The sequence below is a fragment of the Canis aureus genome, chromosome 33 (genome assembly GCF_053574225.1).
Source record: "Canis aureus isolate CA01 chromosome 33, VMU_Caureus_v.1.0, whole genome shotgun sequence".
NCBI lineage: Eukaryota > Metazoa > Chordata > Mammalia > Carnivora > Canidae > Canis > Canis aureus.
This window is the reverse complement of record NC_135643.1, coordinates 24,473,477-24,487,603: the sequence shown is the minus strand read 5'-3', so window position 1 is coordinate 24,487,603 and position 14,127 is coordinate 24,473,477. Positions and strand designations below refer to the sequence as shown.

Here is a 14,127-nt window from a genome sequence, read left to right as displayed (position 1 = left end):
TTGGCTGGGCCTGGCACACCCCACTTAGCAGAATACAACCTCACTGTTGATCAGTCCTTAAAAGTCAGTTTGATGATTATTGGTTGTTGTTAAATCTCATCATCAACTACACCCTTCCCTAGTAGTATATTAAAATATTTCTTCCGGAGGTGCCTGGCTGGTTCAGTTGGTAGAGCATGAGACTGTTGATCTTGGAGTTGTGAGTTCGAGCCCCACACTGGGTACAGAGATTACTTAAAAATAAATAAAGTCTTAAAAATGAAATAAAATAAAATATTTCTTCCAGGCAGGAACAATTGCTGACAGATACCATTCTTTGCATCTTGACATATGCCCAGCCACGTTGTAGTGCTTCTCTGAGCAAGTGCCCAACTGGCCATTGTCAACCTAACTTGATCATCTGTTAGATGTTAGACAAAGTTGGCTTTTCCTTTTCCATCTGGAGATGCAATCCCTGAGGAAATCATCCTTGGTCTTGTCCCAGATGGAGAGGGCTGCACTGTTTCCTTCTTGAAGCTGTGATGATGTTCACAGAAAGATGGGCCAAAAAGCTTCACTTACCACTTTCTTTTCTACATCCTCATTTGAAAGGTAAACAGTGGAAAATGGGTAGGAGAAGAAAGATCTCTAAGTATTATGAAAGGGAGGGCCTGGGACTGGACACTCAGTGAGAACAGTATCTGTGAACACCTAGCAGGCCTGTCACCTAGGGTAGAGATTGGCAACCATTTTCAGTAAAGGACTGGACACGATTTTAGGCATCATGGGTCATATGGCTTCTGGCATACCCACTTAATTCTGCTATTGTAGCATGAAAACTGCCCTTTATGAGTTGTAAGGGAATGAGCATGTTTATGCTCCAGTAGAACTTTATTTATTGACACATGCCCATTCTTAGCTCACTGGCCACACAGAATGGGCAGTGAGCTGCATGGCCTGTGGATTGTAGTTTGCTGACCTGGTCTAAGATAATATAAGCAACCTGAAGTTTGTCTGTGCTGGCTGTGTATTCTCTGTAGAGATCGTTTTTTTGTGCTTTAATAAAGCTTAGTGAAAAATGACTTTGGAAATGCTAAGTGAATCCAAGAAGTGGGAGTTCTGCTGATGTTTGGGTAGTAGAGGAGAACCATTCCCCCCTGGAGGCCAGCTGGTTATAGTGGCACAATAAGCACTGTGAGAATAAAAGGGGTGTAAGAGACTGAGAGTCAGGGCGCCTGGGTGGCTCAGGTGGCTAAGCGTCTGCTCATTGGCTCAAGCTGTGATGCCAGGACCCTGGGATCGAGCCCCACATTGGGCTCCCTGCTCAGCGGGGAGTCTGCTTCTCCCTCCCCCCTGCCACTCCCCCTTGCTTGTGCTCTATCATGTTCTTTCTCTCTGTCAAATAAAAAATAAAAATAAAAAATCTTAAAATTCCCCGAGGGCCACATACCAGAAGTTTTGGCTTATTTTCTGCCAATACCTTGGAAGTTCTGTGTTTGGTTTTAGCAAGGACAGGTAATCTTCATCTCCATACATGTTCTTATTGATAATGAAACTATGTTATTTCTATCTCAAAGCTCTTTCATTGAGGTATTTTGTTGGACTTTTTTAAAAAAACATTTTTTAGTATTTTTTAGTTATGTTAATGCTATGTTAATTTTGTTGGAAATTAAATGAATGGAGCTTTAGCCTTGGGGATGAGATGTTCCAGCATGTGAAATGCTTATACTCCTAGGCCAAGAATTCATTAATTTTTAGGTGACAAATGGCTATTGTTAATAATTTATTTCATGTTTATTTAATTTATTATTTTTGCATAATCATCTGCCATAATTTTTATCAACAGGATCCTTACTACAGATTTAATGATCTTAACTACAGATGGATCTCCTTGGATAACTGGACCTATAGCAAGAACTTTAAAATTCCCTTTAACATTAGGTACGTAAGTGTGTATATCAGTATGTACATCTGTATGTATTTAGTTATTATTATTGGTCTTCTTTTTCTTTCTTTGTAATAACCTTTTGTTTATTTAGAGTACATATCAGAGAGTTGCCAGACTAAAGCATTCTCCTATAAAAGTGAATATTTATGTTTTGATTTTATATAAGAATGGTGCCACTGATCATCAGTCATGAAATTATGTCTTACTCGGTTATTCTTCCAGTGGTTATAATGGAGTCACTCAGACCTATTCAATTCTCTTATTTCCATTTCCTTCTCTCTGGTCTCCACCCCATAATCAATAGAGTGTGTATTTTTATAATTTGTCAAGTAAGATCAGAGATATATCATTTGTTCCATGTGGTGTTAAGCAGCTATCGAGGCCATGGCATTGGCCTTAATTATGTCATGAAGCCATGAGGAAAAGCATAGTACAGTTTCAATAATGTTCCATATAGCAGAAAGTAACCCATTTGTATCTACCACCATTATAGCTAAATAAAAAAAATCTTCTGTCCCTTTTGTCTGACTTTTTTTGGGTAATTATTTACTGGCCTCTTAAAAGAGAAATAAAACCAGATTCTAGTGCTCAACATCACAACTTTGCTGTGCTCCAGGCTCTTATTTCCAAATCATATTTAAGATATCTGTTAAGGGGTCCTTTTTCATCTTGAATTCAGCATATCCAAAATTTAAACAATTGACTTTCCCACATAAAGCTTACTTTATATTCTGACAGCCTTATTGTTTCTCCTAATGTAACACCATTTTGCTGACCTTCTATGCCTAAGGTGTTTTTGGTTTATACTGTCTTCTTCATCTCTGTATGCAGTCTGTTAATTTCTGCCTATCGTTTTTCTTGATTCAGCCCCTTCCTCCTCATTTCTCAGTTTCCACATTTGCCTAGGCCTTTGGTAGTGAGTGCCTGCAATTGGGCCAAAGCTGTGTAACTAAATTTCTTGCTTTGTCTTTTTATTCTCTGGTCTTGGTATATAGAAACATTAGACTCATCTTCCCCAAACATTAGATTCATCTTTCCAAAATATTGGTTTTACCATGACGTTCTTGCTCAGAGCCACCTGGGTGGCTCTGTAGTTTAGGCATCCAGCTCTTGGTTTCAGCTCAAGTCATGATCTTTGGGTCTTGAGATCAAGCCCCATATTGCTTCATGCTCTGCACTCAGTGGGGGAGTCTGCTTGATATTCTCCTTCTCTCTCTCAAATAAACAAATAAATAAAATCTTAAAAAAAAAGAATGACAGTGTTTTCCTTTTTTAAAAAAATTATTTATGTATTTTAGGGAGAGGAAGAGAGAGAGGGAGAGACAGAGAGAGAGAGAGTGAGTATGAGTGGGGGGCAGGGGGAGAGGCAGAGGGTGAGGGAGAAAATGTCAATCCCCTGTCCAGTGGGAGTCTGAGGCTGACTTGCTAGATTCGGGGTAGGGGGTACCTTAATCTTATAACCCTGAGATCACGACTTGAGCCGAAATTAAGAGCTGGATGCTTAACCAGCTGAGCCACACAAGCGCCCTGACAGTGTCTTCATTTTAATTGACAAAACCAGTTTAATCCTCTCTGATTGTCTGAAAATACTGCTTAATCTTGCCTATTCCTGTGCCACTTCCTGCAGCCCCTCCTACCCTGCTGACTTGACCAGATTCCTCCCTGTAGCTCCCTAGTGCAGCCTCTGCACCTGAATCTAGCCTATTATCTTAATGTACTAATGCTGTTAGCACTTCCTTATTTTGAATTTTCTTTTCTTTGGGGGTCTACCTTCTACTTAGACATTTCTACTCATTAAAAAAAAAAACTTTATTGAGACCTAATTCACACACTGTACAATTCACTCTTTTCAAGTATACAATTCAGTAGTTTTTAGTATATTCAAAGAGTTGTGCCACCATCGCTAACCTCACTTCAGAGAGAAAGCCATACCCATTAGCTGTTCTCAACATCCCCATCCCCTCATCTCTATCCCAGCACTAGGCAACCACTGATTCATTTTTTTATGGATTTATCTCTTCTGGGAATCTCACTTAAATGGAATCATACAATCTGTGGTCCTTTGTGACTGGCTTCTTTCACTTAGCATATAATGTTTTCAAAGTTCATCCATGCTGTCACATTCACCACTTCATTTCTTTTTATTGCTAAGTAATGTTTTATTGCATGGATATACCACATTTTATTTATTATATTTGTCCTTAAATTCTTGTTGCTTTCTTGAAGTCTTCCCTTGTAACATAACTCTAGATAGCACCGGTAGACTGTCCAACAAGACTATATTAATATTATAAAGTAGAAGAGATTGAGAGGGTTTTTTTTTTTTTCATTTCCTGTGTTTTAGGCTTGAATGGCAACTGGACTGCAGATTACTTAAATTCAAAGAGTGTTTTAGTTCCCAGTAGGGCTTAGCAGAGTGCTGGGCACGTAATATTCACTCATGAATACTTGTTGGTTGGCTAATGTGTTCTTTTAGATAGTGTCAGTAAATATAATATTTTGTGAAAATATTTTAGGTCTACTATTTAACTTAATTATCATAAGAACTTTGTAAAGTCCTAGAAGGTCAGTATGTTTCAAAATTATAAGTTGTGCTTATGATTTTATGGCAATTGAAATATTATTCCTTTTTTAGTTTAAATTAAATTTGTCAACATATAGTACTTCATTAGTTTCCGATATAGTTTTCAATAATTCATCAGTTGTGTGTAATACCCAGTGCTCATCACATCACATGCCCTCCTTAATGCCTATCACCCAAATATCCCATCCCCCCCATCTATCTCTCCTTGGCAATTGAAATATTATTAAGAAAGATATTATTTATATTATTATAAAGATTAGATCAGGCAATATAACAAGGGTATTATGCTAAGCGAAATAAATCAATTAGAGAAAGACAATTACCATATAATTTCACTCATATGTGGAATTTAAGAAACAAAATAGGATCATAGGTAAAGGGAGGGAAGAAAATAAGATGAAATCAGAAGAGAGACAAACTGTAAGAGATTCTTAACTATAGGAAACAAAGTGAGGGTTGCTGGAGGGGTGGGGGGTAGGGGGATGGGGTAACTGGGTGATGGGCATTAAGGAGGGCATGTGATGTAATTAATGAGCGCTGGGTGTTATATGCAACTGATGAATCACTAAATTCTACTTCTGAAACTAATAATACACTATATGTTAATTAAATGAATTTAAATAAAATGTATTAAACCAATGCTTTTGAAAATTTCATCGGAAACTGCTTTTTAAGAATGTGTATTTTCTTTTTTTTAAGAATGTGTATTTTCTGTGAAATATTTATTCCTTTAGTTTTTAACTAATGAAGATTTATCTAAGCTAAAGTTTTTTTTTTAAGCTAAAGTTTTATACATCTTGTTTTAAAAATCTTTTCTTTTTTTAAGCAATTGGCAAAAAGTGAATTTGATTTTTGAGGGCGTTGATACAGTTGCAAAAGTCCTGCTAAATAATGTTCCTATTGGGAAAACAGATAACATGTTCAAAAGATATGTAAGTATACAATGACATCAGATTAAAACCTACTTATATGTGTTTGTGTGTTAATTGTTGTGAGTAGAGAAAGGTAATTGCATAATTGCCCATGCAGGCAGCTACAAGCTCTTTGAAGCACTGGGTAAGTTACTTTCATTCTCAGTTGCCTCATTGTAGAATGATGAAAACACCACAGACCCTATGGAGTTGGGAGGATTTAATAAGCTAATTATATAAAATATTTAACACAGTTCTTGGCACATGATAAGTGTTCAGTAAATGCTGTTCCCCTCTCTCTCATTTGGTGATTCAGTTTCATGTAAAATGTCAATTGACAAATTATTAAAAGAGAAAATGTTCCCTCCTTTCTGGAGTAATACCATTAAGATGTCATATCCTGATCTTCATTCAAGAATATACTTTTGAAACCAAAATAACTTATGACTTAGAATTACATGCTGTTCATACCAGAGAGTCAGGTTGTCACAAAGCCCCTAGGAAACTCCTTGGCAACTTCAAGACCAAATGTAAATAGCCAGAGCAGACATTCCAGGGCTAAAGATACTTTCTTCTTGCTCTCTTGGCCTAGGACCATCATCTGTTCATACAAATAGAAGGAGAAACCTAGAAATCTACTTTTGGGGAGGAGAATGTGCTCAGCTGTAACTTTATGCAGGCAACTAAGTTATACTTTTTTTTTTTTTTTAAGATTTTATTTATTTATTTGAGAGACAGAACAAGCAGGGGGAGCAGCAGGCGGAGGGAGAGGGAGAAGCAAGCTTCCCGCTGCGTGGGGAGCTCAGTGTAAAATCATGACCTGAACCAAAGGCAGGCACTTAACTAACTGAGTCACCCAGGTACTCCTACGTTATACTATTTCAGTGAAGTGCTTTCTTCTACAAAAAGCCTAACCCTAAAGATTTCAATTATATTATGCATCTCTCATACATTTTTATATGTCTGTATCTAAAATTTTGCACATGAGTCTATTGCTATATCTGTTCTTTCCTTTAATGCAGAGTTTTGATATTACCAGTGTGGTTAGCAATGTGAACTCCCTTGAGCTGCGTTTCCAGTCACCAGTGTTGTATGCGGCCCAGCAGAGCAAAGCTCACACTAGCTACTCCGTGCCTCCAGACTGCCCTCCGCTTGTACAGAAGGGCCAGTGTCATGTCAACTTTATTCGAAAGGTAATGGTGTTGCAAATGGAGGGGGCATTAGCCTTGATAATGGGATGTGCTGGCATGTGAAATGCTTGTTTGACAGCACCAATCTTATTTCAGAAGTTGGGTGTCTCTTCCTGACTGCTTCATGGGATGGAAAACTTGAAATCAGAACCAGAAGATTATATGAATTTTTGTGGAGAATCTTTGTCTCCCTTGATTTCCTTCCTGAAACATACTTCAGAACTTAAGTAACAACAGAAAAAGAAGAAAAATAGGTGACTGATAATGTAATCTTACAAATTATTTTTTAAGAGTTTATTAATTTATTTCGGAGAGAGAAAAAGAGAGGAGGAGCTGGGGGAAGGGCAGAGGGACAAGCTGACACCCCACTGAGTGAGGAACTCAAGGTGGGGGCTCCATCCCAGGACCCTGAGATTGTAACCTGAGCCAAAGTCAGATGCTTAGCTGACTAAGCCACCCAGGCACCCCTATAAATTATTTTTTTAACATTTAGGTTTATCAAACTTTTCACCAGGCTGTACAGTTTATATTTATTAGCGATTCTCATTAATAGGAAGCCTTTTGCAAATATTAATATATTTGCTGATGTGCTCTTATATTTTATTGCTAGGCTCACATAAAATCTAACAAAAATGAATAAAAAATCCATAAAATGATTATTTTTCTTTTCTTTTTTTTTTAAAGATTTTATTTATTAATTCATGAGAGACACAGAGAGAGAGAGAGAGAGGCAGAGGGAGAAGCAGGCTCCATGCAGGGAGCCCGATGAGGGACTCGATCCCAGGTCTCCAGGATCAGGCCCTGGGCTGAAGGCAGCGCTAAACCACTGAGTCACCGGAGCTGCCCGATGATTATTTTTAAGTTTCATCTGAATCTAAATGACTTGAGTTTATTCCAGTATGTGGTTGGATTAGTATTCTGTGCGGCATTAATTTTTTAATTTTATTTTTATTTAAAAATTTTTTAGGGATCCCTGGGTGGCTCAGCGGTTTAGCGCCTGCCTTCGGCCCAGGGCATGATCCTGGAGTCCCGAGATCGAGTGCCGCATCAGGCTCCCGTTGTAGAGCCTGCTTCTCCCTCCTCCTGTGTCTCTGCCTCTCTCTCTCTCTCTCTCTTTCTCTCTCTCATAAACAAACAAATAAATCTTAAAAAAAAATTTTAATTGTGTTAAAATACGATAGCACATAATTTTGCCATCTTAATCATCTTTAAGAGTGTGGTTTACTAGTATTAAGTATATTCATGTTGTTGTGAAACCAATCTCAAGAACTTTTCATGTTGTAAAACTGAAACTCCATACCCATTAAAAAAACAACTCTCTATTTTCCCCTCCTCCCAGCCCCTGGAAACCACTGCTATTTCTGTTTCTATGAGTTTGACTACTCTAGATACCTCAGATAAGCGGAATCATGCATATTTGTCTTGTTGTGCCTGGCTTATTTTACTTAGCATAATGTTCTTCATATTGCATAGCATGTGTCTGAATTTCCTTCCTTTTTAAGTCTGAATAATATTCCATTGTTTGTGCATGCCACATTTTGTTTATTCATTTGTCTGTCAATGGACATTTATTTGGGTTGCTTCCACCTTTTGGCTGTTGTGAATAATGTTGCTATGTATGGATGTACCAATATCTCTTTGAGATCCTGCCTTCAATTATTTTGCATATATACCAAGAAGTGGGATACTGGAGTATATGGTAATTCTATTTTAAATTTTTTTAGAAATTGGCACTTAGTTGTAACAACAAATGTAATCATTGGTTTCATTATGAAGATACTTAGAGGGGATCCCTGGGTGGCTCAGCGGTTTAGCACCTGCCTTCGGCCCGGACATGATCCTGGAGTCCTGGGATTGAGTCCCACATCGGGCTCCCTGCGTGGAGCCTGCTTCTCCCTCTGCCTCTCTCTCTCTCTCTGTCTCTCATAATAAATAAAAACTTAAAAAAAAAAAAGAAGATACTTAGAATATTTTTCCAGTACTTGTTAGCTAAAGCCTCAGTTGATAAATGCTGATTATTTAAGTTAAGTGGCTCTCTTCAGGCTGGATGGATTTTTCATTAAATTATGTTTACGTAATAGAAGTAGTAAGGTCAAAATTATACCCCCTCTTGTTTTAGTCAGCCTAACTAAATTTGTGTCAGAGTCTCAATATAACCATTTGTTCATAGTACTATAAAGGAACAGTCTGTAACTGATCATTCAGGTATTCTGTGAAATACTGTGTACTTATTCTTCTGTTTAAAATTCATCTTTTGTTTTTGGCCTTGGGCTTCAAATGGCACAGTGGTTTGAATATTAGAGTTTGCACGTTTTCTCTCTCCTCTTCTATCTTTAATCTTCGATCAAAATGAAGACTTGAGGATCCCTGGGTGGCGCAGCGGTTTAGCGCCTGCCTTTGGCCCAGGGCACAATCCTGGAGACCCGGGATCAAATCCCACGTCGGGCTCCCGGTGCATGGAGCCTGCTTCTCCCTCTGCCTGTGTCTCTGCCTCTCTCTCTCTCTGTGTGTGACTATCATAAATAAATAAATTAATTTAAAAAACAAACACAAACAAAAAAAACAAAATGAAGACTTCCTAAGTCCTAATGTTGCCTTTTTAGGTCATCAGTAAAAATATATAATGTTATGCATATATTCATGTGTAATAATCCTCTATCCCTCATTCAGCTTGTGGCATTTAAAAAATGCTTTTGGGGCACCTGGGTGGGTCAGTTAAGTGCCTGCATTTGGCTTGGGTCATGATCCCAACTCCCTCTCCCTCTGATCCTCCTGACTGCTTGCACTCTCTCTTTCTCTCTCTCTCTAATGAATAAATAAAAAATCTTTAAAAAAACCCCACACACTTTCAGGTTATTTAAATGGAACAGAGTTCTATCTGAAACCAAGAATCAGACCCAAATGTTCTGTTCTCAGGATGTGTGGAACGCTAACCCTGGGGCAAACTTGCCAGAGCAATGAATTGTATCTTGATGTTTCTGGCTAGACCAAAATGGTCCAATGGAAAGAGACCTAAATTGGAGAGCAAGTCAGGCATCTTAGATCTGAATTCTGGCTTTGTGACCAGAATGATCTTAGGCAAGTCCATCATTTACATATGGAGCTAATCCTTTCTCTTTTTGACTGTGTTGATAGGAGCATACAGTGAAATAATAATGTAAATGCACTTTGCATATGATAAAGTACTATATAGCTAGCTATTCAAAATGTAGGGTATTGTTATTATTTATTTTGGGGACTTATTTCTGTAGTTACGGATGTCTAAGTGTATAACTGATTATATGAATTTAGTGGAGTAGAGATGTCAATGTAAGTCCCCTCTTGTCTCTTTTCTGTCCAGTCTGGATGGTAGGACACATCACTTCTGCTACCCTCTTAACAATGTTCTCCGCCATCCCCCTTGTTTTCCACTGATATCTCTGGACATTCCTTCTAAGTTTCTTTATCCAGATCAACCTACCCCTTTTAGAAGTTGTATTATTCACCCTCCTCTCTGTTCTAGACACTTTCCTCTCATTGTATACCCTCTCTAGGCTATCTCATTTAGCTTCACTTCTTCAATAACCAAATTTCTAATGACTTCTAATACTGTATTTTCAGTCCGGACTTCTCTTCAATTCCAGACCTTATACTGGATTGCCTACTCGGCATCTTCACTTGCCTGATTCATGATTCACAGGGACTTACAGCTCAGGATGTCCAAAACTATAGTTGGATTTAAACCCTTCTCCCAGGGTTCCCTGTATCATTGAATGGAGTGCCATCCAGAATAGTTGCTCAAGCCAGAAACCAAAGAGCTATTTTTTTAAAGATTTTATTTATTTATTCATGAGACACACACACACACACACACACACACACACACAGAGAGAGAGAGAGAGAGGTAGAGAAAGAGCTATTTTTGATAACTTCCTCTCTCTTTTCCCTCCAACGCATTACAAAGCATTTTGAGCATGTGGACATTACCTCTTTAATAGTTCTGTGACCTTCCCATGCTCTATGCCTGCTACCATGCTTGAGTTTAATCCATCATCATTTCTTGCGTGAAACATTACCTTGACCATCTAACTAGGATCCTACAACCTTGTTTGCCTTCCTCCAATAAATTTTCCATAGATCAGCCAGAGTGATGTTTTCAGACAAAAATTGTTAGAGCACTCTCCTTCTTAAAGCTCCTCAAAGGGCAGCCCCAGTGGCTCAGCGGTTTAGCGCCACCTTCAGCCCAGGGCATGATCCTGGAGACCTGGGATCGAGTCCCACGTCGGGCTTCCTGCATGGAGCCTGCTTCTCCTTCTGCCTGTGTCTCTGCCTTTCTCTGTGTGTGTGTGTCTCTCATGAATAAATAAATAAAATTTATTTTTTTAAAAAAGTGATACATCCTAAAAAAAAATTTAAAAAAAAAAGCTCTTCAAAAGTCTCTCATTGCCTTTAGGCTAAAGGTCTGGGTTTGGTTGGGCTCATGCCCACTTCTCTGGTCGTCTCCCTATTTCTTCCCATTGCTCCCTCTTCATCTCTTGGACTGTGTCATACTCTTATACCTCAAGGCCTTTGCATGTGCTGTTCCTTCTGAAAGGGATGCTTTTACTTCCTTATCCTTTAAACACACTGGATAAGTCGTACTCATCCTTTAGATCTCCTTATAAAAGTCACTATTATTCAGGGATACCTGTCTTGACACCTTTTTCTCCTCTCCCCCATTGTATTGTTCCCTGTCGGTGTCTTTTGCATTTGTGATTATTTATTCAATACCTGAATTTCTTGCCATACTGTGAGCACTATAAACAGGATTGTCTGTTTTGTAGGTTGATGTACTCCCAGCCTGAAATATAAAGAGCACTTCACAAATCTTTTTTTTAATAAGTCAAAACTTTCATTTGGAGAAGTTGTATGAATAAGAGTGATTTGTAGGCTTTGATGGGGAAAATAGTCTGCTTTATGAGATGTTGGATATTTTCACCCTCCTCCTTATCTCTGTCTTAATAAAGGAATTATATACCTAAATTTACAAACTCCTCAATAAATAGCCCCAAGATGGTTTTCATTCCAAACATGAGAATCTGATACTGAAGTGGTGAATTTAGACAAATGTGAATGGTGTGAAGTGATTTTAATTCTTTGCTTTTCTCTGTAATGGAAACTAATTTATCTTTATCTCAGGTAAATACAGATCTTAGGAAATAATACTTAAATGAGAATGATTTGGGTGATTCCTCAGGCTCTATTCTACAAATGCTCCATTCAGAAAGGTCTTAGTACTCCCTGTTGTGCTTATTCCTTTTTAAAAGCTGAGCTCATAGCCTCAGAATGTTAATTATCTTTATTTTTAAATGTTTTCTCATTCTTTATGGTTATTACACTTAAATAGAATATTCTTTATAGTTATTACACTTAAATACAGTGGTAAATTCAGAGATATTTTGGAGAAGTTTAAAGAGTAACTATTGTATTGCGTCAACGTCAGATGCTTTTTTTTTTTTTTAAGATTTTGTTTATTCATGAGGGACACAGGGGGAGAGAGTGAGAGTGAGAGTGAGAGAGAGAGAGAGAGAGAGAGGCAGAGACACAGGCAGAGGGAGAAGCAGGCTCCATGCAGGGAGCCTGACGTGGGACTGATCCTGAGTCTCCAGGACCAGGCCCTGGGCTGAAGGCGGCACTAAACCGCTGAGCCACCCGGGCTGTCCTGTCAGATGCTTTTGAAGAATAAATGTACATAATCAGATTTTTATGTTCTGAAAACATTTCTGCCAAATGTAACTATGTTGCATAGGTTTGTAGTTATTGTATTAGTTATCTATTTGCTGTATAACAAGTTATGCCAGAACTTATCAGTTTAAAGTAACATTTATTATCCTAGTTTTTCTCTGTCAGGAATCTGAGTGTGGTATAGCCATGACTCAAGGCCAGTCATGAGGTTACAGTCAAGTATGGACCAGGGTTGTGGTAATCTTATGGCTCTACTAAGCCTGAAGCATCTGTGCCTAAGCTCACTCGTGTGGTTATCACGATTGGCTGATAAGCCTCAGATTGGCTTCTAAGCCTGCTTACTCTTGTGGGCCTCTCCACAGAGCTGCCTCACAGCATAGCAGCTGGCTTCCCTCATGGCCAGGAGAGCGCGTGAGAGAGCACCCAGAACAGAAGGTGCTGTTTTTTATAACTTAATTTTGGAAATGATATCACCTCTCCTGTATTCTCTTGGTTAGAAATGATTCACTAGGTTTAATCCATATTGGAGGAGAGGGATTACACAGGGCATAAATTCCAGGAGGGGATGGTTGTAGGCCATTTTAGATTCTCTATATGGGAAACATGCATAGAACACAAACACTATTATGGACTGAATTGTGTGTCACCCCCTGAATTTGTATGTTGAAGTCCTGATCCTCAGTAGCTAAAAATATAACCTGGTTTGGAGATAAGGTCTTTAAAGATGTGATTAGATTAAAATGGGACCTTTAGGGTGGGACATAGCCAAGTATGAATGATGTCCTTATAAGAAGAGGAAATGTATATGTGTGTGTGCACAGAAAAAGACTATTTGAAGGCACAGGGAGCAGGTGGCTATCTGGAAGCCCAGGAGAGAGGCTTCAGGGGAAACCAAATCTGCCAACACCTTGATCTTGGACTTGCCAGCCTCTAGAACTATAATACAATAAATTTCTGTTGTTTAAGCCATCCAGTCTGTAGTATTTTGTTATGACAGCCCTAGCAAACTGATATATATGTATATAATATTTTTAAAGAACAGATCTTTCATAGTGTTTAAATTTCGTGGTAATCAGGATCTATCTTCTTTTTTCCCTTTGAAATTATAGGAGCAGAGTTCCTTTAGTTGGGACTGGGGGCCATCCTTTCCTACCCAGGGCATCTGGAAAGATGTCAGAATTGAAGCCTATAACATTTGTCACCTGAACTACTTCACGTTTTCCCCTATATATGGTAAGTTAAGAGATGTGATTCTTGGTTTTCATTTTTGAGCCTTCTCTTTGTGATAAAAGTCGGGTTTATAATTTGAATAAAAAGATATACTTTTCAGAGACTCATTTAAAAAATTTTTGTGGCACATTAAAATTTTAAGCATGAATAATATATACAAACTGATTTGTGGTGAAAATTTATAATATGTAGCAGGAAGGAGGTAGATAGATACTTTAAAACATATTTTGGAAAGAAAAAGAAAGAAAGCCAGAGCAAGCTCTAAGTTTCCTTGAGCTGAGTGTTCCTTCTAAAAGAATTGGGCCTGCTGCTTTGTATTCCTCTTATGGCCTGTATGCTCACTCTCAGAACTCCAGCTGTGCTGAGGTCAGGTCTTGGGTGCTCTCATATCACTGGACTGTCTATCACTGCACATTTTCTCATTGAAAGCCATGACATACCATGACATACCTTGATAAAAGTTGAAAATAAACTGGAATGCAAACGAAGCATAAAGTTTTATAAGGTAAAGAAAAATGCTTTTTCAGTGGAAGGAACTATTCACAAGAAAGGAACATTGAATAAAACCTCAGACATCTCATT

The 14,127-nt window shown here is 38.3% G+C and overlaps 1 protein-coding gene across 1 annotated transcript in view; it reads left to right on the top strand.

Moving 5' to 3' along the window:
• MANBA (mannosidase beta) overlaps positions 1 to 14,127 on the top strand; it is a 115,151-nt gene that overhangs the window by 13,761 nt on the left and 87,263 nt on the right. Inside the window, exons 2-5 of the mRNA XM_077882147.1 lie at positions 1,826 to 1,920; positions 5,338 to 5,443; positions 6,445 to 6,615; positions 13,425 to 13,548. Of these exons, the coding sequence (XP_077738273.1) occupies positions 1,826 to 1,920; positions 5,338 to 5,443; positions 6,445 to 6,615; positions 13,425 to 13,548 (496 nt within the window). The remainder of the gene's footprint in view (positions 1 to 1,825; positions 1,921 to 5,337; positions 5,444 to 6,444; positions 6,616 to 13,424; positions 13,549 to 14,127) is intronic.